At 44.5% G+C, this 25,947-nt stretch overlaps 2 protein-coding genes and 1 long non-coding RNA gene across 5 annotated transcripts; all 3 read right to left on the reverse strand.

Moving 5' to 3' along the window:
• Nucleotides 1-279: 279 nt before the first annotated feature.
• On the reverse strand, nucleotides 280-6,838 carry NT5C (5', 3'-nucleotidase, cytosolic). 3 transcript variants are annotated; one of them, XM_075770982.1, is made up of 5 exons: nucleotides 6,605-6,838; nucleotides 1,843-1,943; nucleotides 1,698-1,758; nucleotides 775-889; nucleotides 280-692 (listed from the first exon to the last, which is right to left on the reverse strand). In XM_075770982.1, exons 1-5 carry the CDS (start codon nucleotides 6,821-6,823, stop codon nucleotides 550-552), a joined length of 639 nt encoding a protein of 212 aa, XP_075627097.1. In that variant the 5' UTR covers nucleotides 6,824-6,838; the 3' UTR covers nucleotides 280-549. The 3 variants fall into 3 exon arrangements, with proteins under 3 accessions (XP_075627097.1, XP_075627096.1, XP_075627095.1); XM_075770981.1 differs by having other exon boundaries at nucleotides 6,575-6,838; XM_075770980.1 differs by having other exon boundaries at nucleotides 6,536-6,838.
• Nucleotides 6,839-7,689: 851 nt separating this feature from the next.
• On the reverse strand, nucleotides 7,690-19,095 carry JPT1 (Jupiter microtubule associated homolog 1). The gene is made up of 5 exons (XM_075770983.1): nucleotides 18,904-19,095; nucleotides 15,536-15,678; nucleotides 14,770-14,867; nucleotides 13,022-13,049; nucleotides 7,690-8,674 (listed from the first exon to the last, which is right to left on the reverse strand). The coding sequence occupies exons 1-5, from the start codon at nucleotides 18,957-18,959 to the stop codon at nucleotides 8,526-8,528; spliced, it is 474 nt and encodes a 157-aa protein (XP_075627098.1). The 5' UTR covers nucleotides 18,960-19,095; the 3' UTR covers nucleotides 7,690-8,525.
• Nucleotides 19,096-21,236: 2,141 nt separating this feature from the next.
• On the reverse strand, nucleotides 21,237-24,507 carry LOC142604401 (uncharacterized). The gene is made up of 2 exons (XR_012838264.1): nucleotides 23,646-24,507; nucleotides 21,237-21,706 (listed from the first exon to the last, which is right to left on the reverse strand). It is a non-coding gene; the product is annotated as an uncharacterized LOC142604401 (long non-coding RNA).
• Nucleotides 24,508-25,947: the final 1,440 nt, after the last annotated feature.

Here is a 25,947-nt window from a genome sequence, read left to right on the forward strand (position 1 = left end):
ACATGGGCCAGAAATTGAAGCCAGCTACGTCTCCTTTCATTATCAGCCAATGATGCAAAAGGCAGCCCAAAAGCCAGGGTGGCTAAATACATAACATTTAAAAGGGTTTGGCTGCTGAGCACCTTGCTCCCTGAGAGATACCCACGCTGTGTCTGATCAAGTTTCAGAGCTTTACTTCTTCCTCTTCCCCCCCCCGCCCTCCGCTCCTGGTCAGCCCAAAACAAATGGAAGTGAGGTTAAAAGCACATGCACATAAGAAAAAGAAAACAAGCAACCATCAACCCACAACTGCTTGTATTTAATAGTTTCTCTTCACCAGCAGCAAACATCCAACTAACTGAATGCAGAGCAATCTTCCAGCAACCCAGAGAGGAGTCAGCTCCGCAGCCCATCTAGCAAGGGCAGCTCATTTCTTACTGTGAGCGATGCCCCGCAGCGCCCCTGCCCCAGGTGACGATGCTCGCTGCCTCCTGGGAGTGGGTTTCCCTGCCAGCGGGTGAGCTGGTTGTTGGCTCAGCAGTGGGAAGAGCACAGCATCCCCTTTTTCCATTACTGCCTGCGCTTGCTTTCCAAGATGGACTTCCAATCATCCGCCCAGGACAGCAGCCGCCTGCGCGGTGCCTGCAGCTGGACGTGCCTGTTGTGGCAGCAGGTGAACAGAATGTGCTCCCAGCTTGGGTTCAGCTCTGCACCTGAGGGCAAGGGAGGAAAGCTGGAGTCAGCTGGGGGTTTTCCTTCCCAACTAACAGCAAGTGATGCAAATGGTTTTCAAACCTCTAATGGTATCCTTGTCATCGAACAGCAAGTCAGCAGATACAACGGTCTTATCTCGGGTTAGGATAATCCGCTCCACAAACTCAGGTCCCAAGTGTTTTTCTACCCACTTGTACTGCGGAGGCAAGAAATAAAATAGGAGAAAATTCTGCCATACTTCCAGTTTGCACATTGCTCAAGTCACACCAGCTCTAGTACAGCCATCTTTTCCTCCATGTACCTACAACTATGTCTGCGAATCCCCGCCACAGAGACTGGCTATGGTCCAGGGGGCTGATTTAACCTGTACTTTTAACGGCCTTCAGTCAGCACTGTTTGCCGCGCCTAATGGTTGTAGAGTCTGCAAGTGGCGCTGGCTGCTTGCCCAGAGCACGTGGATTGTGCCCATCTAAGTCATTCCAGTGATTAAGGTCCCCCACTCCATTCTTGTGCCAGTGGCAAACCGGGCTAATTCCAATGCTACAGCCTCCTCTTAACTCAGCACTGGCCTCTTTCAGGCTAGCTGGGTATCTCCGACTCCGGATTTAGATAGAATAAGGTTTTGTCAGTTGAGGACCCTCCAGGATTCCCCATGGAATATCCCATCCCTGTGGGCCACACTGAAAGCCAAGCTCTCCTTACCCGGCTATGCTGCACCAGTTCCTTTACCATCGCCGCTGGCACAGCTGGAGCCCAAGTGTCGCACCAGTTCCACGAGCACAAAGCTCACGTGCCCTGCGGTGAGGTTGGCATCACGCGGTGCTCCGAGATTCCCCGTCCTATGCTATCGCTGTGTCCGGGCAGCTGCCCCTCACACCGAGGGCTTGCAGGGGAGCCTGCGCCGGCTACCGTCTTTATAAATGAGTGACTCTGACTTGGGTGGTATGAAACAGCAAGGCCTTGCAAAAGCAGCATTAAAACCAGTAAAATAAGTTTTCTCCCACCTTTTCCACAATGCAGTGCTCATATTTCTGGAGAGGACTTGTGCAAATAAAGACTTCGGTGCTGAAAAGAAACAGTGTTCATTAGCAGTCAGGGGAAAGCGCATAAGATAATGGAAAAGGGTTTCAGAGTGCAAAGTGTCCTTACTCCTGCATGCGGATCATCTCCTGCATAGCTTCAAGGGCTCCTGGAATTGGATCCAACCCTAGAAAGAAGCCAGGCGATTCATAGATGCTGGCTACCTTAGCCTGCAAGAGACAGGAGGACCATTAGCAATGCCCCTGCTTTTATCCAAGCTCTGTGCACAACAGTTGTCCAGTTACCCCGTGTGTAGCAGCCATCAAAGGGCCAGTGCTTGAGACAGCAAGGTGATGCTTCACACCAAGAGTAGATTATAAAGTTTCTCACCTTTAGGGTTCCAGGAAAAATCCAGCTGAGGCACACAAGAATGAGAAGTTACTCTCTGGTGGGTTGTTTGGAGGGAGGAGGCAGAGCTGGTCCTGACCTGGCTTCGTTTCTACAAGCTGCTCCATGAGTAGCACCACAAACACAGCACCAATCTACAGCTCGACTTGTCTGATAGAGGGAGAGCTCACACCTCGCCCCATCCCAGCAGGTCTCTCTCTACTAACTCTTGTGAAAACCAAAGCAACAAATTCAAGGCTTCTCCTCTGTCAGGTTTGACTGAAATTTGCTTACGGCTCAGGAATTTACCAGGGGTGAGTGGGCAGACACACGTCCTACCCAAAAGTCTCTTTTCCTTCAGAGCAAACATGGCAATATGGTGATCGTGCTAATTACCATCCCCAGCAGGTCAGCACACCCACACATTTGGGGTTAATCCTTTTAGACCAGAACAGCTCAGCAAGAGGGAAGGAAGAGGACAGGAGAGCTAGGAAAACGACACTTCTTTGCTGATTTCTATGATTTTCAGTCACAGCTGTTAAAGGAGCAGATCGTGACTTCAGCATCAGCAGCTGCTCCTCTGTGGTACGTGTTGGTGCAAAGTCTACTCAGAAGAGCGTGAGACTGCAGCAGAAAATTCAGAGGTGGATCCCTGTGCTGCCCCAAGAACCTTTGGCTTCATGAACCGCCCTGTGCCCCCCGGCTGGGCTGGGTTTGGTGCAATACAGGTGGGTCCTACCTACTGCTCCTCTCATCCGACTCGGAGCACGCAGCCTTAGCTGCGGAGTGAACGGTGCGATTAAGGGGATCACAGCTTTATCACTTTTCTCCCTGCACCTCCTCTCAGTTGTAAACCCACCTGGGATGCTACATGAATATTTAGTGACAAACAGGTGGGAAAGGAGGTTCTTTCTGAAGTTAGAGTAATTTTTAAGTGAGTCTAAGTAGGAAAGAAACAACATTAGTAGAGGAGCAATCTTTTCCCAAGCTGAAGTGCCAAAAATGGTGCAAAAAGGTAAAAGGAATTTAATATGCTACAGAACAGTGGCATCTTTAATCTCTAAAAGGAGAAATAGTATTTCCAGGGCAATTCCTGTGCCTCTAGGTAGGACTGTCCTTCTAGTCCTTTTTTATTTATTTTTTAAATTACCTGATAGGACATTCTCGCACCTTTTACTATGAAGAAGTTCACTGGTTTGAATCCAACTCTGCTCAGTTAATTTTAAAAATTGCTACCTGGTGACCGTTGAGCGGCCTGTGTTAAATCAGAGCATTTCAGTGCAGGTCACAGCAGATGGCTCTTCTTATCACACAACCCATCATGACAAAGCACCCGCAGCAGCCACATCCCAGCGGCGTTAAGGACTAAGTGCACATCCACGCCTAAGTTTCATTCTCAGACAGAGAGGTTGAGCTTCCAATATCTCTTCTACCCTAAGACACATGAATCTTACCTTCCCTGGGGTCACACAGTGAACTTCGGAGGTGCCGAGCTAGCACTTTTCCGCAAGCATTAAAGTCTTATGTTCCCATGGCACCGAACAATTTGGAAAACTTAGTTCTTGGTAAGTATTCTTCAAAGGCAGGCTGGCAGCCTCTGCTTAGAAACTGTACAAGATTGCTTTATAGCCCAGCTGATGGTCTCCTTGCTCTGTATCACCAGTGGAACATCAACATAAAAACCATTTCAAGTATGCAGCAATGAAAAGGAGTCAGCATTAAACAAGTCTCCCAGATCATGATGCTCACTCAGCTATCATAATTTACAAATACTCATAAATCAACAGCCAGAAATTTGGAAGCACTGCCCAATTTCACACGCAAATCAGAAGAGGTTAAGGAGTCTAGGTGAAGACGTGGCAATCAGATCTGCCCAGATCTCTCTTTCCATGCAAAGCCTCACTGATCCCAGCAACAATTCCCTGGAGCTCTTCCCAAGGAGATTGAATTACAGAATCAGGGCTTCTGTCTGAAAGCTCTTTTATCCTACAGCAAGACACAAGAAACTGGCAAGTTTCCACCACGTCACAAAAAAGTCTGGCTTTGCTGGAAAAAGAAATTTCATTTGATGAGTCTTAGAACCAAAAGCCATTTGTCACACACCAAAAAAAAAAAAAATGTTACTGGAAAAAGAAAGTTAAAAAGTTTTCTTTCCTCATTCTCATCCCATCATTGCTGAATGTTTGCTTTTAACTTCCATTAGCAAGATAACAACTTAGATTCAAAACTGGAGGAGTTACATCAATCCTTAAGCTTTCCCATTTGTGATATTTAAAATAATTCTAGAAATTCTTGCCACCACTGGAGATGTTGAATCCTTTTTTGAAACTGTCTGGGGCCAAGCAGCACATCCTAAACGCTTGGGAGATAAATCCCATCAACAAAATTGCTACACACAGGGAACCAGATAGACAAGTACAGCAAAGTCTTGAGCAAAACACTTTGTGAATGAAATGGATTCGCAATGTGAAATTAATGATCGACTTAGGATCAAAGAAAGAAAAAGCAAAGTAATAGTTCAAGTTTCAAGAGGCAGTTGATGACACTAATAAAGCATCACCACCCTTTAGTAAGAGGGCAATGCGTACATCATTATCACAATACCTCTCACACCCCCTGTCACGATAGTATCTTACACACTGGCTGCTCGTGGGTAGACGTAGCAGGCACCTGGCGTCAAGCTGAGCCCCCTCCTTTCAACAGCTACAAGCCGCAGATTGGGTTTCTCTGCACGGACAAGCACCGCTGGCACAGGACGGACAAGCCGTGCTTGGTCTCTACCGAAGCTTTTCCTGCAGCTGGGGGCGAGGAGAAACCTTCTGCATCACAGACACCCTGTACCCCTTCTGCAGGGATTCTCCTGCATCACAGACACTCCATACCACCGTGGCAGAACTAACAAAGTCTCTATTTTTAAACAGCTGTGATATTTACATAAAACCTGTAGGAGCTTCAAATCTTTAAAACTTCATGGTTCTGCCAAACATACCTAAACCAGCCCAGAGATCCAGAGGTTACCGAAGAGGGAGACAGACACACAGCTACATAAACCTCATCTCCTCAGGAAGCCGGGCTAATAATGGCAGTAAGATAAGAGCTTTCTGCCACTCCTGAGCTGCGTGGGATTCAAACCAGTTATCTGGTTATTTCAGTGACACACCCAAGGTTTGGAAAGGAGCAGGATCAACGTGAACCAAATTAGGGAACGCAGAAATGGAACAAAACACACCTTTCAGGACAGATCAGATTGTAGACCTTCCAAAGAACAACAAATAAAAAGCCATGTCCCCTTAAATGACTTGCAATTTTTTTTGTTCCAGTATAGGTAAGTGGGATTCACTTAAGGAATACTCAGGTAATAAATCGTATCCATTTATATAAAATAAGAAACAAAAATCTCCCTATATTTACAAGTTACTACTTCCAGGAAGTTTTGAGCATCAGTAGCCATCAATTAGAGCTCAGTCAGTTTGGAGCCTGTGGAAATGCTGCCCAGACCCAGCACTCCCATCCGTCACGTTGGTGCAAGAGCCTGTACCTCGCGATGGAACAGGAGGGAAATGAAAGCAAGTTGTCATTTCTTAGCGATAAAAACTCCTACAGGCTCAGGACAGGATGTTAAAATTAGCAATGAACTTCGCAGGGGAAGCGTACAGCACAGCTTGGATCAGCATCCATTCCATTTTCTTAAGAGTCCCCAACTGTCCTGTGGTAACCAGAAGGAAGCGTGAAGTCGGGATTCAAATGCCTCTGATATTCATTCAGTCATTAGCAAACATTAAAAATAACAACAATTTGCGCAGATGTAGGGTGTACCAAAAGCCTTTTACATGCAGTTCCAGATTGCTTACCTACCGTGCACTTTGCTTGTCAGAGCATGTAACGATACAGCTACTGGGCTTTATTAGCTGTACAAACCCCATACGTCATACTTATATTTCTCATCCTGCTATGGAGCTACATTAACTCTTGTAGAGTGCTCAGAGCACTTTAGGTAAGTTATTACCATTGCTGCATAGCAAAAGAGTTTACCAGTAGGTACAGAACAAGCTGAAGGTGGTTCAGCAAATAGTTTCATCCAGTTATTCCTACGGCAGAATCACTCATTCCCAATTCCCGCACACATCTCTCTTTGTAAAGGGCTGGCAATCCTCCTGGAAAAACTCACTGATTATTACTATACAAATTAAGGCTGCTGGCATGAAACAACCCTTTGTAGCACCCCCTTAAAACAAACCCCAACCCTCCCCTCTGCTTCGCATATTCACAGTCTGTAGGAAGAGAAGATTTCCTTTGCTCACAGCGGGGTACGAGGCGAGAGAGAACGAGCGCTTTGTAAACAAGGAGCAACCTCCCCCCTTTCCAACCACGCCGCAGCTTTCGCCCCTCGCTTGCAAACCCTCCTCCGCCACCGGCCCCCGCCCGCCCTGCTCACCCCCAGGTCCTCCCGCAGGCAGCGGTACTGCTCCCGCACCGAGAAGCCCCTCCGCGCCGGCAGCTCCACCCGCGGCTCCCCGGGGAAACGGGCGCGGAAGTCCCGCAGCACCGCGCCCTCGAAGTCGGCCAGGACACCGTCCATGTCCACCAGCACCCGGAGCGGCCCGGCCGCGCTGCCCATGGCGCTGCCTGCACCCGGCGCTGCCTGCACCCGGTGCGCGCCCGCGGGCTCCTCAACACACGCGAGAGCGGGGCGGATCTTCAGGACGTGAATATGTATGAGCATGGGCGGGGACAGCGGGCCTCCGTGGGGATCCCCTCGGCCGACACCCACGTGGGAACACGGGTGGGCTCTACCCGTAACCGGCTTTCCTTGCTAAGGGCGAGTGGAAGAGCGAGCAAGAGCCCCTTGGCACCGCCATGGCCGACCCCAGGGGCTGCTTGGCTTGGCCAGAGCCACAGCGACCAGAAAGGAGTATTAACAAGTTCCACTGGTTGTGGGGCTTGCAAAGGAAATGTCATTTGATTATTTTCCTCCTCCTAGGCCAGAAAACAGGCAGGCATGCGTTACATGCGGTAGCTGTACATAAGGGACACCAGCCCCAGACATAGGAGAGGAGGAGCACATCAGAGCAAATCCAGTTTTATAGGTTAAGCACCTAAGGCTAGGGCTTCTCCAAAACAGATTTGGAAAGCCGGGGTATTTTTAGGCACTGGTTCTTCCAGGGGGAGGGTGGAAAAGACACACACCAGTTCTGTACAAATCCAGAACTGATCCCCTCCAGGGCAGTGGAGAACTTCATGGTTTGGTCTCCATTCCACCTCCTCCCTTGTTAGGGTCTAATTTTTTTGTGTGTGTGAAAAGAAACTTCCCTCTATTTTCTTGAGAGAAAAAAGTATTTTGAATAAACCAGATTATATATATCAACCCATATTCCATGCTTCTTTGATCTAGACGATAAAAACTAAGAGGCAAGTCAGCCACTTTCTCCGAGGGAAGATGGCATGTGATGGTGACCTCAAGCCAGGTATTCAAACTCTCTTCTGCCGCTTCCCACCTCTGTTAGAATAGGGCAGGTTGGCTGAGACAAGGACAACCGAGAACAAAGCAAAACCAAACCCATGAAATAAAACCCACACAGGAAACACTGCTTCAAAATTTCTATATTATTTACTTTTAAGCAACAGTCCAGCTTTGTGAAATTACAACACACACTTTAAAGGATGAGATTTTCACCTCATGGTCAAGCACCAGCATGATCATGCACAGCATTGAGTCAGTTGTAAAAAAAATGCCCTGTAATTTTATTTATATGATCCACTCCACCTTTACTGAATAAAGTCTGAATAAATCCCCTCCTAGCATTAGGCCAGGCGGCTCTGGTCATCAGCCCTCTATTTGGCACATACCCTGCTTCATAGTAGTCCAGTATCAAGATTTTTTAATTTATGTTTTTATCTTAAAGGCAGCATGGTGTACACTAACCACTTTACAATTTATATGGCACAGCAGGGGTCAAGGCATTTACCACATGCAGTCAATGAAGCCTTTTAGATCCCCAAATCCCACATGTGGAGGAAAGGACTGCTCTTGCTGATTGTTTGCTGGCCTGTTTAACCAGGATTCTAGACCTTCGTAAAGCTAAGGGGTTCTAAAAAAAAAAAAAAAAAACCCAAAAAAACTCAGTACAAAAACCCTCTAAGCACACTTAGAACCAATCTACTCTCCTTTGAATTACATTACTATACTTCATAAAGCTTTCCCTCAAGTCTATCACTAGAAAACACTCATGTCACTTCCAGTAGATCTGGGGGAAACACAGGACAGAAGTGGGAAAAAACCGTGATCTCAAAAAAAGATGGAGTACATAAAGTGCTTCTTTTTAATGAAAGAAATTCGAGATGTACAGTCAGGCTCAAGTTGTGCAGTTCACAAGCATGGGGGAAAGAAACAGACACGAGTTCAAAACAGTCAGGAAGGGAAAGGTTTAACCGAGGACTAGGCTGGACTTGCCACCGGGTGGATTTCTCCTGGATGGTGCAGGTGCTGGTGCTACTGGGCTAGGAACAGGTGCAGCAGGCAGGGATTTTTCTTCATTCTGACCTGGGGCAGCTTCTACATCAGCCTCAGTGTTTTCTAGAAGAAAAGAAGCTTTTAAAGTGTTTGATGTGGATGATAAAAGCCAGATGTTTCACTGGCTTAGACAGAAGATCAGCTCCTGTATGTTTTCTCCAGGTTACAGACGCAGAGTGCTGCTGTAACCCTGCTGGCAGGATGGCCTTCAGCCCTCTGAAGTGTTTTTCAGATGAACCCCGATGCCTTACAGCTCAGTTGCAGGCATTCGAGAGCCACATTCACTCAGCTGCTGGAGGACCCCAGCAATTTTTTTAATTATTTTTTTTTAAGTGACAAGCAGCTTAAGTCTTAAGTCTTGCACGTATTAGTATGACTATGGCAATTGTAACTCAAGTGTGAGCAGGCACCGGAAACCAAGTCACAGAAGCACCTGTACTCGTAAGCAAGAGCTCAGTTTCAAACTACATTCCCAATTTCAGAACTAGAGGGAAGAAGATCTGACAGACACTTCTGAGGCATCACAGAGAAGAGACTAGGGAACAGCCATGCACGGGTAGGCTCCGATCGTACATTCCCTGGAAAGCACATGATACCTTCATCTATTTTAAATACTTCTGAACGACCACAAGTGAAGACAGGACACAGAAGGAATTCTTCACAGGAAGCACTTTAGATACTCTAACAAATAACTAATGTATCTGCTTCATTGACAATTAATTCATGAGCACAGCGAGTACATTAGCGCCTCACATTTTTATAGATTAAGACAAACAGTTATGAGCCAAAGGCCCAAATCAACACCAAGTAGCCCCTGATACTTGGTGGCGCGAGGGGAGCGGAGCTTCCCTGCCGGCTCTGTGAAGACGTACTTTGTCTGGTTTTTTTACCAGACCTCTTAGTTTCATCTGGTTCTTGATTTGGAGGATTTGGGCACATTCACCTTAACCTCCATGATTTAGTAAATCTTGATCGTATTCCCTCTGCCCCAGCCTCCTCTTAAAACTGAAGAGGCACAGCCATTTTACTCTCTCCTCATAACGCAGCCGCTGCACCTCCTTACCTTTCCTATCACCCTCCTCTGCCCCTTGTTTACCTCCACTACAACCTCCTAGCCTTTACATTTCAAGGACTGTATATACGATTCAAGATGCGGGCATATCATTGTTTACAGAGGCAAAACAATGTCTTGCTTCCCATTCTCTCCCTGATGGCATTCAACGTTTTGCTGGCACTTCCAAACATTTCAGAGAACTTTCAGTATAAGACTCGAGGCAGATCCCAGGAGCTAACTGCTGCGCAGAGCTGAACACAAGACTGCCATGGGGTTGTTGGGTTATTTTCCCCCAGACACATTAGTTTATACATACTTATATATTCTGCCACCTTTTTACCTGCCTATCTTGAGTCCTTCTGACAGATTTTCTCATCAGCACCTTTGGCTACTTGAAAGAGCCAATATCACCAACAAAATTGGAGACTTCACTGTTCATTACCTTTTCCAGGTCACAGATGAAGGCACTGAATAAAACTAGTCCCAGCATCACTTCCCATGGCTCATTTTTCCAACCTGAAAAGCAATCACTAAGCCCTATCCTTTGCCTCCTATTCTTTAGCTACCTTCCTATCCACAGGAGCAGCTTTCCTCCGATTCTGTGGCAATTGACTTTTTTTTGTGGGTTTGGGGTTTTTTTGTTGTTGTTTTTAATAACCTTTGATGGAGACTTTTATCAGAAACACTGAAAACACACTCTTGTCACTGAACCCCCTGTATCCATGCTTACAAGAATGTGAAAGAACTCAGCTTAGTGTAGTCTCCATGCAATCAGAAATAATCTACGATACAGATTCTCTGCTGTATTCATTAACCCACAGGCACATCTGAGCAAAACAATACGAAGTTTTGAGCTTGAAGCTTCTGTAGCTCATGCGTACCACTGCCTGCTTACTCAGCAAGCAGAGAACTGTGGCCATGCCCACTCTTCGTACAGCCCTGAAAGCTCCATTGTCTGTGCCTTCAGCAGACAGTCCCAGGACTGTGCAGTACTCATGATGATGATCTGTCCACCAAATGCCAGACTCCCCCTTCCTGTGTATCATGTAAAGTCAGTCATCAGTGACAGTCAACGAGTGCTGGCTAGTTCTCCTTAGTTAGTCACATTCATTAAGTACGTAGTGCTAACTGAATCGCAACAGAAACAAGAATTACTATCACAGGAAACTTTGGGCAAGTTTCTATAGCATTTAGAGGCTCACGTAGCCAGCTGATACATACATTGGTACTTCCCACATAATCAAGGTATGGATAAGTTTGCTAACCTAATAACTGAAGTGGTAAATGCAACAGGATCAGATGAAAACAGTTCTTCCCTTACCACAAAGGGTATAATCTCTGAAGCAGCCTTCTACTGAGTATACTGCAAACCACTGGAAACTTTGATGCACAGCAAAGAACTACAGCTTCCAAAGGGAGCAAGAACACTGCTGCAAAAGGAACAAGTCTTCTTCCACTAGACAGGCATGATTAATAAATATGTGTATCCCACCTGACACCTCCTGGGGTTTTATAATCAGTTACATACAGAAAATAATTTCCAAATTCAGAAGAACAAACATTTTAATGATGGAAACCTGTTAAGAATGTAGTTATGCTCTGAACTTGTAAGCAGACAGCTTTTATTTGGAGGTGTATTCATTCAGCCCCTTTCAAACCCCGGAGACAGCTCTACAACATCAAGTACAAAATCACATGTGCAATGGTGGGATGTTCACCAGCTCATGTCTGCCATCTCACACAGCAGGAATATCAAGTGGTGGAGTGATACAGCTAGCTCAACAAGACTCTGTGCCCCATTAAGCTACAATACCCAAAGCTATCAACACTAGAAATTAATTTAAGAATTCATTAAAATTCTCAAGTATCTGCTACAGATGCCATGTCCAGGAAGCACCAACTTTCTACTCCTTCCTAAACTTTCATCAGTGGAAGTTTAACTTCAAACCTTTGCCTGTCATTTTTATTTCATCTTGACCATCTTAAAAAATTTACTGTTGTGGCCACGACTAAAAATTAAACAACCCCAGTTACTTTCCAGTAACAGTTTCTTTTTTTTTAAGCCACCTCCCAGCACACATTTACTTGGTACTTGCTAAGAACTTCCTTCACTGTCACCTATCAGAAACAACCCAAAACCCAACAAATATTTCAACCTGTGAAAATGGGAAGTTGTTCGAGGAGTCGGGAATATAATTTTTGTACTCAAAAGTTTCAGTCAGCTGTTGCTAATCCAGGCAGCCCTACTTCTGCTCCCTTCCACCCCTTCTTGCCTCACGCTGCTTGCAGGCTCTCTCATTTGACCTCATGGTGAGCTGGTTTAAACAACAGGAGAAGCAGCAGAGCCCTTAGATCAGTTTACTTCTATTATCAAACCACATCCTCCTACTCGAGGCATAAACTCTAAATGCCTACAGTGCTAATTAAGATCAGACAGACATGGGAAAGAAATACTAAAGAAGCCTGTATAGTTTGATTAGAAGCAGTTTGCTACTTATTTTGGGAACAGATACCACTCAGAGGTAGTTAAAAACATTCCGGAAAAAATTCTCACCCTCCCAGCAGAAGTCTTTTCAGGACATGGCACTGCTAATGGCTTTAGTGATCTCCCACAACTCTGAGGTGTTGAAAGCAGCACTTAGAAAGTACCCGGTCGGCATACACATTCCTCTCCTCAGGAAGTAAGCTATTTGTAAGGTGAATCTTACAAGGGAGAGATTTCCAGCCTCAGAGCTAGAAAAAACACTTCAAGGTTAACATGCATGCTGCTAGGGGAAATGCCTCCGTTTAAATGAAATTTGCAGTATGCATATGAACTTCCTTGGCAAAAAATCAGCATTTAAAAAGCGACAGGAACTTAAAAGCTAGTTAATGCAGACACTTTCAGATGCAGTAGCTAGTTTTGATTATTTCTGTGAATGTAGTGTTTGCTGTATAAGAAGACAATAGGAAAGAATTAAATTGCTGAACTAAAATCCATGAAGTTGACTGTACTATGTAATTATAAGTTACTACAACAGCAGTATAGTCTTTCAATCACTGAACTCTTATTTGCAAGATGGTATCCACCTTGCCTTCTAGTACTTAAACAAATCTTGTCACCAACTGCTGCTGGCAAAATAAATGAACAGGACTGTTCTCATTTTTAACCTGATGACTAACAGGCATTCCACCATTTCATTCCATATCCACACTTCCACTGAAGTAGTCAGGTCACTTTATTGATTTGATGGATTCAAGGGACAACCCCAGGCTGCCTTCTCTCCCAATACATGAGCATTTATAAATCCTCTTCTGTTTCAAAAGTGCCTAACTGCAAAAGGCTTTTACTAGAAGAGTCCGAAGAAGTTACTCACCACAAATTTCACCACCACCATCTCCTCCCTAGAAGAGAGAGAAACACATTATATCTCACACTTCACACTTCCTCTTCTCTTCCATCGAGAGGGTACTCGATATTCCATGTCATGACCGTGGTGGTCAGGCACGCTGGTCTAGCTAGCAACACTTGCTGAGCGACACACCTGATGAAGCACTTTTAGACCAACAACAGGCTCTTAGGCACAGATATCAGAGTGGCACAGTGGGTTCTGCATACATATTTCTGCAGATTAATATTATGGGCTTGTGAGTGCCAATTCTTACGGAGCAACTAATATAATTTTATCAGCTGTTTATTTACCTAACATACTTCTCAAAGTTTAAACAGACAGGTAGTACTGAATTAATCCTGATGAGCTGTAACATGTGGCATACTTGTTATTCCCACACTGCAAAGGATGTGGGTGGGCAAGAACACATCATATACAACATCCTACCTTAGGCAGCACTGATAGTTACCACAACATTGTAACTGCCGAGCAGTAGTAACCAGAAAGTTATACTGTAAGCAATTAGCAATAGTTCAGTCCCCTCTCCTTTCTACTAAGTGATTCTTTCCAACATCAAACATTTATCTGTTAGCAAGGCCAAGAGCATTTGTTCTAGCCAGGATATGTAACGTCATTTGTGAAATACAGATCAGGGTTTTTTTTGCGGTGTTACTGATAAAAGTTTCCTTCACTACACAAACAGCTAAACATTCTTTTCATACTGAATCTGTTCACAGGCTGCAACTTGACACAAAGATACAAAAAGTCTTCCAGCAGTAGCCAAGGCTCCCCAATGGCATGAGGTTTTACCAACTTTTGTAGACTTAACACTGTTAATTACATAGTGAAACTGCAGTCATCAGGATATAAATGCACAGAAACTCATGCAAATACACTGCCTTAAGTTTCAGACTGGGCTACAGTACATTAGCTCCAGCTTCTGCTGTTTGTAGCTGTAACTACTGCATAAAATTAAAGTATTCCACATTGGAAGAATCTGTTTGCAAAGCTGAGAACTACAGTATTTAATACAATTAAGTAGAAAATAGAATTAGACTAAACAGATTATTTTTGTTTTCTGTGGTAGCAGCTATAAATTTAGTCTCACTTATATTTGCTAAATTGGAGCAAGCCATTTTCTGCAACAGAACAATTTCATGGCTCAAAGCACCTATTAATAACAAAAGTGAGTTAAAGTGATGATTGATGCCAATTATCAAAATAAAACTTGCTGTTTATAACCCATGAGACAAAAGGTATCTGCCACAACATTTGAGATAACAATTTACCTGCCTAGTTCTTTTCAGAAAACCTAAAGCTGGAGAGCTTTAAAGAACAAGGTTTCTTTTTTCCCCTCTAAAATTTGTTTATGCAAGCGCAGTCTACCCAAGGTTCCTGTTTTTCTAAGTTCAGAGGAATTGTTACTCTTCATCCTGTTTTTCCCATTAAACACAATCCTACAGCAAGCAAAACCCATGTTAACACTACGAACCATGCTCCATACTGCTACCAAGTAGACAATTTACATAAAAAATGACACACCTGATGGTATTATTAAAGACAGTAACAGAAATAAAACAAGCATGTAAGACTATCACTTGAAAAAGAGAACCTTCAGGAAAAGAACAGATTCAAATCCTACAATGCTTCCAACTGTGTGAACATCGGTGATAAAGCAATCATGCAGAGCGTGAATTGTCCCATTATCAGGCTCTTGGTAGCTAACTACTGACCTTGGGATCTACAAAGTCTCCACAGTTTGCATCAGTTGAGTTTCTTCTTTGTGGTCCAGATGATTCACAGTCTTCTCTGATTTCACCTGGCTTAGTCCCTACAAGCAGAGATTGATTCTAATCAGGTTGCAAGATAAACTTACTGGGAAAGCAGACCCTAAATAGACGGGTTTTTAGGGGTTTTGGGGTGGTTGGTTTTTGTTTTTTTTTTTTTTTTAATATCAAAGTTTTACCATTCTAAGTTGTCCTGGTCCTTTAGATACTGTCACACAAATTACTGTCGTACAACAGCATCTCATGCAGCTGAGTGTGCCATTTAAACAGATAGACACCAGGGTCCCAAGGCCATCCATACTGGAAGTGCTTTGCCAAAATGGAAGCTTGATCCCCCCAGCTGCAAGTACAATGCAAAGCTAAGCTTCCTCTGATTAATCAAGACCAATCAGTGCTACTCCAAATACTAAGACACAAGTTCGCCTTGCTCTGACTTGATTAACATGCAGAAATTGCATCTAAAATACAATTCTCTTAGCTATCTGCTTGCAACATCTATGTCCAAGGCTTGCATAAAAAAAAAAAAAACCTCTGGAAGCAATTCAAAATAAGAAATAAAAAAATCCCATGCAAGTAGACATCAATTATAGCCCTAAACTACCAGGTAGGAAGCAAACTGGTTTCCACAGTGAGCCACTGGCAGCTTCAGGCTGATACAAAAAATGAATTAATGCATGTCAGCATATCTGGAAACAAAGCTCTACATCCTTACCCGATGATTTAGCCCAGGAAGGTGGGTTTTCTTCAGGAGTTCCAAAGATGCTGGATGCCATTTTGTTCCTTCGCACAGGTTGTTCTTTTGGTTCATCAAAACCCAAGGAAAAGTTGGACCCACCACCAGGAGGACGCAGCACTCTGGAGAGAAGAGTCAGCCTTACAGCCTTGCGTGTACCATTACCATTACTAAGCCACACTCCAATGTATAAAACAAGATTAATAAGCCAAGAGATCATTGTTGGCTCTTGTACTGGGCTGTCATACAGGCTAAATTCTGTCCAAGCAGAACCTACGCAAGATGACTGTATTATGCATTGGCTTTTAACAAATGACACAGACTGCCATGTCTTCAGTGGATAATTTGAACTATAAAGGCAAGCTGACTGCCAGCATTCGATCCAGGCACTGTATCTCCACTACTCTCCTCTTTAACGACACTTACAAAAATAAAATACTCCTGTACTCTACTTGTGCCCTTGCTTCATTTGGTGTCAAGAGCTGCTGCTACCAGTCTTCAGTCTCAGCCAATTAAAAAATAAACAAAAGTATGTGGGTATGTTAAATTCCAGCTTTTTTAAGAGAAAAAACTCTGTAAAGGCTAACATTAATCTTCAAACTGGCAGCACAGCAAAGGCTAAAGTTTGGCATATAGGCCAAAATAATGGTGGCATCACTGATGACTGGGGGCTGCAGCCTTTATCTAGATTTGTTTCATTGGAAAACCCCCCAGCCTGCAGCATGCTACTGGATTAGACTTAAAAAGCACAATTAAACAGTTTTAAGTTAGACTATTATTAGGAGAAACACGTGTACAAGGTTCCAGATATATAACCTAAATATAACAATCTTCTATTAGACACAAAAGAAGCCTGCTCGGTACTTCATGAGTTATATTATCGTCTGCTTTCCATCTTGCAGAAATCAACCAAAATAACAGCAGCAAAATAAGTATTGAAATGTAAATTCCTTCAGATCTTATTTTCTTAAGCATGAGATTTTTTCCAGGCTGATGTGTTAGCTGGAAAAGCCAGACAAAAGCCAGGAGAATAATAAGAATGTATCATTAAGGCCATGTGAGAACTGTCACAACCCCCAGAGATGAGAGTACACCAACAGAACTGGGCTTTCAAGACATGCAGTGGTCTGAAATGAAGACCAGAACAAGCTAGGAAAGGTGTACACTTCATCTTCTTTTCAAATAATTTAATAAAGTTAAAACTTCACAACAGAAACCAGTACACAGCTTGTTAACACACCAAACCTAAGAATTCAACACAAAGAACATGTCTGATTTTACATTGTCATCGCCATCGGTAACAGCATTCAGATCTTTTGAGACTTTGTGCCTATTACATTCCAGACACAACACAAAAATGCTTCTCCAGTCTGCAGAGTTCCAACAACACAATGGCAGGAAAATTCACAAAGGTGTTTAGCATGGATATTTCATGTTACTTAACTAGCAAACTGCTTTTCCTTACAAAATCCTTCTCCAAAGTTCTAATTACTAATGCTCAGCTGCTAATGGGAGGATCCCAGTAGATTGTATAGTATGCTTTAAGAATCCAAGAACATTTTTATGACTTGCTTTGTCTCCTTTCTGAATTAAGAGATATGGTATGATGGTCTTGAGTTGTTTCATTATCTTTTTTTCCCAAGGAAATGTCCTGGCATAGGTTTATTTTCTTAGCTACATCTGTTGCACTTACTAATTTGTAGAACAGTCTCTTCAAAGGAGGGCTTGTTCTTACATCTTAGATCACCTCTATTTTACCAGAGCAGTGAAACCAGTCCTCTCTCAATGGCAGAACAGTTTCCACTGACAGTCTTAATGAAATTAACAGAAAAGGCAATTGAAGGGAAAAAAGCCATCACTTAAACCCTCAAAGACAAATAATCCCTCTTGCCAACCTCAGCTAGAGGTTGACAGATTTCATAAGAAGCCTCTCACAGCCTTGAGATGTTATAACGTGCTTTCATCAAAGCTACGTTTAACACTTCAAGGAATGAACCGCTCTTAAAATTGCACCTGGTACCCAGTGATGTATACTGAAAATTCATCCACAGCTCCATCCAGGAAGCAGTCTTGTAAAAGGTTTGTGGTTTTGCCTTTTTTTTTTTTTTTTCCTTCATTTTAAAATGCACCCCGAAAAGCATACAGGAAGCATCTGCTTTGTCAGGCCAAAACCTTACCAAAAAAAAAAAAAAAAAAAAAAAGGAAGAAAAAAAAAAAGAAAAGACGTGATGGCTTGAGAAAACGACACGATCCTCTCCAAGCCAGCTGTTACTCCTGCAGAAACGCGGGTGCCCGACAAAGTGCCGCGCATCTCCTCCAGACGTACCTGCCAAGTTTTCTTTGTTTCGAGACAGGCTACGGCTTCCTCCGCCCTCCACCCTTCCCAGCCGCAGCTTCCCAGCCCCCGCTTGCCCCCGGGGAACCCGGCCGAGGCCCCGCCGCAGGGTCGGAGCCTGGGGAAGGGGCATTCCCCCCCTACCCCCCCCCGAACACACTCCCTGCGAGCCGACGGTCAAGCAGCGGCAGCCCAACGAAACGGCCACCCCGGCCGGGGCGAGGTACCGACCAGCGACCGGGGACCGAGCTGCGAACGGGGCGCGACACCGGCCGACCCGCGGGCTCCCGCCGAAGCGGGCAGGTGGGGAGGCCGGGGAGAGCAGACAATGGAGCCCGTTCGGCCCCACCCAGAACGCGGCAGCCTCCGGGGCCGCTCCGGCAAGCCAAGGGGTAAGGACGGTCTTAGCAGCCGCACGCAGGGGAAGGCGGCGGGCAGAGGAGGGGAGCAGCGTCGTGTCGTGTGTGTGTCCCCCCCCCACCCGCAATGTGGCTGCGTGGCCGCGCAGCGAGGCAGGGAGTCGCCTCCCTTCTTTGTTAGGAAGAGGCAGGGACGCACACGCACACCCGAGCAGCCCGGGGTGGGTCTCGCCAGCTCCCACCCCTGCAGCTCCCACACCCCCCTCCCCCGGGCAGCTGCGGCAGGGCACGGCCGCGGCCAGGCCCTGCCCGCCCCCCCTCCACCATCCCCCCGGCAGCGCAGCTGACTCGCCGAGCCCACAGACAGCCCGCTGCCCCCCGGGTGGGTGCGGCCGCCTCCGCCTCCCGCCGATCCGGCCGGCAAACGGCGAAGAGGAACCGCACACGCCGAGCCCCGACCCGGCCGGCGCCCGCGGCTCCCCGCCCCCCCCCCCCGCCCCAGCACCGCGCCGAGCCTCGCGTCCCGCCACCCCCCTCAGAGCCGCTGCGGGCAGCCCCCTCCGTGCCCGGCCGGGCCCCTAGGCGCTGAGGCGAGGGGGAGTGACGGCCCCACCGCTCTAATGGTCCCAACGGCCCCCGAGCCCCCGCCGGACCTGGAGCTGTTCCTGCCACTGGGGTCCATGCCCGAAAAGGTGGTCGTGGTGGTCATGGCGGCAGGGACGGAGGAGACGGACGATGGCGAAAGGGCTCCGGTAAGAGGCCGGCGGGGAGTGACGGTCCCGGGAACGGAGCACCGTCCCCTCCTGTCTCGCCCTGCTGCTGCCGGTGACAACTGCAGCCGCCGCCCGCACCGGCTGCGCCTTTTATACCCACCTTAAAGCCCGCCCCTCAGCGGCCTTCTCATTGGGCGGTTCAAACCCAATCCCGAGCTCCTATTCGATCGCACCCTGCCACTCTGTCCTTTGGCCCGCCTCACCGTCTATTCTGAGGCGCCTTGCCTCATCCTTAAAAGCTCATTGGTGAAACAATGCGCTTGCTCTGCGGCGATTGGCTGTGCCTGGGCGGCGGCGCTTTTTGTTGATGATTAGCGGGAGGCCTGTCGCTCATATCACACGAGTTGTGATTGGCTAAACCACACGAGGCGAGACAAAAGTCTCGCTGCCGTTTCTCCTGTGAGGGGAGGCCCGGCGAGGCGGGAGGCCCCACCGCCCCACACCTCGCCCCTGGTCGGCAAACACCCCTTCGTGCCTCGCCTGTCCTCAAAGCCATCCCCCGTGACACCTCAAGTGCCATCGGGCCACCACCGCGTAGCCCGGGCACCTCACTCGGCCATCCCTGCCGAGGTCCTGCTCTCACACACTCCTCGCCATGCCGGGAGGCGGCCCGGCCCCTGCCAGCCTTGAAGTTGCCTCAGAGCATGTCATGATGCAACTCCAAAACAGACGGATGAACAATACAGAGGCCATCGAGGTGCGGAAGGTGTTCAGACAAGGCTGCTGCTGGGTCCAGTGAGGACAGAGACACAGCCAACAGGGCTGGGGTGAAATGCTGTCACCTCAAAAGACATGGTGGAATAAAATAATTTGCAGTATCAAAAGATTTTGGAGCAGTGGATTATTCCATGAAAATCAGCTGAGTCCCAGAACATCTAGGTGGACTACAAAGCCCAGGAACACTACTCACCTGCGTCTTAAAAGCACGAGGCTGCATGCTTCTGCGCCGTTTATCTTCTACCAAGTGCCAGCACAAAACTCATACAGCTCGTCATTTAAATTCCCAGATGTTGGCTGTTGACCTGTCAATCCACCTTTGATTTGGTGACCGGGAACTTCCTGAACTCCCTGCCGCTTTCAGACACAGAGATGCTTCCCTGATCACAACAACTTTTACTCCAAAATTAACACATCACGATCTCCCTCTGCAAATGTTAATTAGTACTTGCATCAAGAAGGGAGAAGGGGGAAGAAAACCCATCCATCTCTCCCTCCCAGTCTGCACTAATAACCACCCTTATTACCCCAAAAACACTTTACTCTAGAAAATATTTCTTTTTGGTCTGGAAAATGCAAGCTTTGCTTGTACTACTTCATTCTACATACAACATTAGGTGTCAAGTGTCTGAATTATCACCAGCCTTAATATTAACACAGCTCAGGAAAGAGCTGAACTGCTAAAACACCACAAACGAGGACCACAGCATTTTATTTTTTCTAATCTAGGATCTATAAAAAAAAAAATCTTGTTTAAAAAACCCCAACCACTATTTAAGTCCTCAGGGAATTCTCTGTCACATCATTCCAGAACTTCCAGATTAAAGGGAAATTTGAAGTAACATGACAGTTGTTTTAATTCTATTAGCCCTTAGGCTTGGTCATTAAGAAGTCAAATGATACCTACCTTGCATACAGGTAAGCAACTGCTCTCTTGGGAACTTTCTAAAGTATTTTGTCATCTAAATGCTTTTTATTCAAACCCACAGGATTTGACTCTTAAATATGCACCCCTGAGACATTTTAAAGTCAAGATGAAGAAAAACCCGTTCCCTCTGACAAAGCTAGTTTTAATATGCAGCTTTAAAATTCCAAACCTCCAGTATTTCCAAGGGACCCCACTGATCTCTGAGACAGTCCTGACTGCAGGATAGTCTTCAAATAAAAGCTGCTTTGCTGATTATTTACCCATGACAAGATAAAGGGGTTTATGAAAATTGCTATGCAACTGGGCTTATGATCCTTCCCAGGATGATGACATTTGACCACAACAATTCTCAGCAGCTGTTTGAAAAACTCAAGACACCAAACAATTCCACCTGTTGTTGAAATCCATCCAGCAATGAATGCAGAAAGCATATGGAAGTCTGAACAGGACTCCAGGAAATGCAAGGGTTAGGCAAGGAGATACCATCGGTTTGAGAAAAGCCTCGGCTTGGCCACCCTCCTGTGACCAAGGGTTTCTTCTTCACACCAGTCTCTGCTACTTACAGCAGTCACAAAGTGCACTCTTTCTTTATTCCAAGCACCTCATACAAAAAAGGTTTTGACTTAGTCTTGTTTTCTCTTCTTCCCCTAGTTCATTCACAGCTAAAGGTAAAAAGTGTCAGCCAATAAATAATCCTTGTTGCAGATGACAGACTTCTGCATCCGAAGCGATGCACGGTGGAAGTACAGAGGAAGACTTGTATCCTGCAGATTCAACGGTTTATCCTACCGAGCAGATGCTATACGTTGCAAGAGTTGCGAAAGTTGCTTTGGTGCCTCTCTGTATCTTCAAGTAAAGTTCACAGCAGTAAGTTACCGTTTGGGAAAGAGGCTTGAATCGCAACGTCCAGACTTCTCAAAGCTCCAGAGATGTAGTTCCGACCAACATACAAAGCAGAGTGGCCAATTCACGCTGCTGTTCTTGTCTGGACATCCAGCGTTACAAAGTCTGGCTCCAGTGTACTCCAAAGCATTGTTCCTTAGTGGGAAAAAAGGCAAGCGTCACTGGAAGGGAAAGTCAGTGTCCCAACAGAGTCCTCAAAGAGCTCCTTTCATTCTACTTTTGTCTTGTTCGAGTTTGCTTAAACTGTGAAGTTTTCTTAATCAAGTGATCCTTCAAGAGCCCTTGCAGGGCACCAGATGTGCTTTAATGAGATCTATGGACCGGATGCTGAAGGGGGGGATCTAAGCCACCAAAACCAGCACAAAGGTGATCACAAAGGGTGTCCTTTGTGTTCATGTTCCCCTGGAGAATATTCCCTCCCTAAGGAGCAACAATTTATTTACTATTTATTTAGGCTTCCACAACCTTAGTCTTTCCTCAGTGCTCCAAAGCCATCTTCATCTCAGGATTAGTTGTTAAAACCTGCAACTCTTCCCATAGCCCCCATTCCCAATGCAGCTCCTCACCAACTTGCCCTCAAAGGGACTCAAACCATTTCATACACACCAGCCGGGCCTCCCAGCATCTCTGTGTTAGAGCAAGACCATTAGTCCCATGCTACTAGTGAAGAAACCAGGAAACTTCTGTAATTAACCACCTTAAAGGCTAACCAAAAACTGGAAATGGGTATCAAAATCCAGTCTTCCATCTCCTATTTATCCTCACACTCCTACCTCCTAACCACTAGGGAGAAGTGCTGTACTACCAATTCATTCTAAGTATAAAAAAATCAAGATAAATTAGAGGATTATTCACTATGAGAACACATTCAGTTTGGCAATCAGTTAACAGCCAGAATGAACCAACCTCAATAATCCAGAGAATGAAATGTACAGTGGCAATAATAATTCATTTAAATGCTTTTTGATTGTCTTTTACTACTCCACAACAGTCCATCACACCAGCTGATACAAGTGTACTGAGGCCACAATCTAAAACTCTAATAAAACATCCTTCAATTTATTGTTCACTTCCAATTTAATAGATGATGATCAAGGAAGCATCTAGTTTTTCATTTTTAGCTTTGAAAACAAATTGCTATTCCTTAGAAATTCAATTCTTTCCAACTGGCTGAAGCACAGAAAGTATTATTTCTTTGAGCCAGTCACATTATACCTTTTCATTAATGTTGCAGTAACGGTCACAATAGAATCAGTATCCAACAGACAAAATGACAGCACTTACATTACACTGTCTGTCTCAGAAGCAATGAAGTGAAGGTACTAAAAAGGAATATTCTTGCAAGAAAATAATCTGGCTTTGACCATAACCTTTGCAGAGACGCTGTATCTGTTTTGATATTATTGTAGCTATCTTGAAACAGCAATTATCTTGGTACTTCAGGGATTTCTCTTGTGTCAAGCATGCCTCCATACACCAGTACAAGAATCTCTCTCACATTACCACTTGGAGTATTTCCTTACACTCTTGGCAGTTTAGCATATTCATTTCAGAACAGCCTTGCACTCCCAGAAACTCTTTTGAACCAGCATCTCATGCCACTTAATATGGATCCTCACAAGAACCCTATTAAAAGGGTATTATTCCCATCATGCTTTAAACCAAGGCACTGGTTTTCAGGTGTTAACTAGAGGTCCCACCTGTGTGCTTTCAATCTGTCATTACCTCCCCATATGTGAATAAAAATGCCTTACTTTAGGTGCCTGAAGCAATCAATTTTGGTTACATCTTTTATAACAACTGATAGTGTCCATTCCACCACTGAAACTGGAACTGTTCGAGGGACTAAAGACTGAGTCTACGCTAAAGGCCAGGTCTTAGCATCCACAACAACTTGCTATTTTATCCAATTATGACTTACTCCATTCTTTTTCATTTAAAAATCATGAGAGGAATATTAACTCCATTGCACAGCAATCACTTTAGAATGCATTATTTGAAAATTGTGGGTAACAAAATAATTTGCCCAGGCTCTTGAAAGATCCCAGCTGTTTAAGAAACATGAAAAACTTACCTCCCAACTAACCTAAGAAGACCTCTTTGCCCAGTTTTCCTTCATCCGCCAACATTTGGACTTCCAGCACAGTGTAAACACAAGAACTGTTACAAATCAAGCTAGGCTAAACAGCTACTAGCTAACTGCAAATAATTCAATCCAAATTGTTTATATCCATGTACTTCTGAATCATCACCCCCAGCAGGAGCTTTCTTAGTGAAGATGAAGTCACAGTAAAACCACTTAGGTCCCAGCAAACAGGAACCAACAGGTAAATTCTCTAAGCAGCAGAGGAGCAGTACCAACAAGCAACAAGTTCTGTCATAAGGAGAGTATCTGCAAGACCATGCAAGAGTTCTAAAAAACTAGTTTTCAAAAAAACAAGTTAGTATTTCTGCATTGCTGTGTACACAAATCAGAATGTGCCAGTCCACTTAACAGTTTGCTAGACTAATGGAAATCAAATGTTTGAAGCTTTTAAGGAACTAAGTCACTTAAAATCAAGAAACTCAAAGATCTTATCTGATCAAGGAAACACCTCTCAGAAAAGACCATTTTATCAGTTTTTGATTTGCAGTCACGATCTTACATAAACACTAGTCAGCACTGTTTGAGAAGTATTTCAGAAATGTAACAAGTAAGCTCAGGTGAATAGAAGATGTTAGAAATGGAGAAAGTTAGGTGATCAATGCCTCTCCATTTTTTTTTAATAGCCTGTTGCTAAACACTAGAGGAATTTTCAATTTATGCTGAATTAAGAATTATTTTCAAAGCTGTCACATCAATTAAAAGGTACAAAAGTCTATGTTTTTCAATTTTGTACAGGGGAATTTTGCTAAGCTAATCAAAATCCACCTTAAATGATCTCATTTTATTAACAGAACATACAAGACTCCTACATGTAAGTTCACGACGAGGAAGTACCACTCTATTAACTCCGGAAATTAAGGCATTGTTTTTGAAAGCATGCTGTTCAGTACCTGTCACTTATATTGCCTCAGGGAAAAAAAAAAAAAAACAACAAACCATCAGGCAAGATACAACAGGGAGTTTTGAGCTTTAAAGTCTTAAGTTGGGCTGAAAAAAAGCTGTAGTTAAGGAGACCTCACCCTTTCTTCAGAAACTAAAGCAAGTCCAAACATCTTTTTTGGCCAAATAAGATAAAGACAGCTTTCTCCTGGGAAAAGTCTTGGCATTACATCAAGTTGAAAGAATTTTATACACCGTTATCAGTAGTCTAGCCAGGTTGAAAGCCAGAGATTCTAAAACCAAGAAGAGCAATGTATTCCATGTCTAACCTACAAAAAGTGTTGAAATATATTCCCACTACTCCCCCCTCCTCCCTCCCTTTTTTTCCCCAAAGAAGCTTTTTCCAGGCTTTTGTGGATTTGGGTATGAAAACATTTGTTCGTAAGAGGGAATTCCAACCTTACAATATACCATAGAAGTCTCCAAGATACATACCAGAATATGAAATAATCTGCTTAACAGTAGAATTTCCTAGAATTAAAACAATGGCACACAGCTACATTCTTCAGCTACATAGTCAAAAGCAACTGCAAAAACAGATGCTGTTATTCTTTTATCTCCATTAGGTGCAATTAATGTAGTACCAAATATGTTAAAGTCATGAGAGAAGTCAAATAGATCATTATCCATCAGCTAAATGCATAGACTCATCATTTTGCCACAAAGTTCAAGAATTTCCAGATCCAGCAGGCACAGGCCTAGCACATAATAATCACTTCTTGAATTAACTATTACAAAAATTACCACTCCAAAGTGAATTCTGCTAACAAGTTAATACCTAAAAGAGCATTAACTTACTGCAAACATTACAAAGTATTAGAACATTCCTAGGACATCAGAGAATGGTTTGGGGCTGCTGAGTAGACAGGTATTATCTTTCATGAACATCCATGGATTTCACCACAACCTCTAAATTTCCCAATGAGAAAACTCAGAACAACAGCCTGGTGGAAAAAACCCATGAAAAACATCATTGTCGCTGGCTCCCTTCAAGCCTCTTCCCCTTTTAAGCAGGAACACCACAGCAGTAAAGCAGAGCCTGGAATCTACACCACCATAGCTAAATACACCCAAAAACAGAACTCAATTTTTTATTTTTGCTTTACATTTCCAAGCATCTCCCATTTGATACCATGGTAAACTGAATGAAATTATGAGGTTAATGAAATTATTCACTCGTTTTAACTTAATGTTTACATCAAAAAGCATTCAAATACAGAGTTTTAAATAAGCTACTTTAACAACAATATTGATGCTTCTATTAAAGACTAACAAAAAGAGCTCAACCCAA

This window comes from Balearica regulorum, chromosome 18 (assembly GCF_011004875.1).
Source record: "Balearica regulorum gibbericeps isolate bBalReg1 chromosome 18, bBalReg1.pri, whole genome shotgun sequence".
In the NCBI taxonomy this organism is placed as follows: Eukaryota; Metazoa; Chordata; class Aves; order Gruiformes; family Gruidae; genus Balearica; species Balearica regulorum.

Excerpts from the sequence above, each read along its gene's own strand:
- JPT1 (XM_075770983.1), bottom strand. The coding sequence starts at position 18,959 with ATGACCACCACGACCACCTTTTCGGGCATGGACCCCAGTGGCAGGAAC. Across the intron at positions 14,868-15,535 it reads TTCCTGGGCTAAATCATCGG|GGACTAAGCCAGGTGAAATC; the intron begins GTAAGGATGTAG and ends CTCTGCTTGTAG. Across the intron at positions 13,050-14,769 it reads GAGACTTTGTAGATCCCAAG|GGAGGAGATGGTGGTGGTGA; the intron begins GTCAGTAGTTAG and ends TCTCTCTTCTAG.
- NT5C (XM_075770980.1), bottom strand. The coding sequence starts at position 6,823 with ATGCTCATACATATTCACGTCCTGAAGATCCGCCCCGCTCTCGCGTGT. Across the intron at positions 1,944-6,535 it reads GCCTGCGGGAGGACCTGGGG|GCTAAGGTAGCCAGCATCTA; the intron begins GTGAGCAGGGCG and ends TGTCTCTTGCAG. Across the intron at positions 1,759-1,842 it reads GAGATGATCCGCATGCAGGA|CACCGAAGTCTTTATTTGCA; the intron begins GTAAGGACACTT and ends GTTTCTTTTCAG.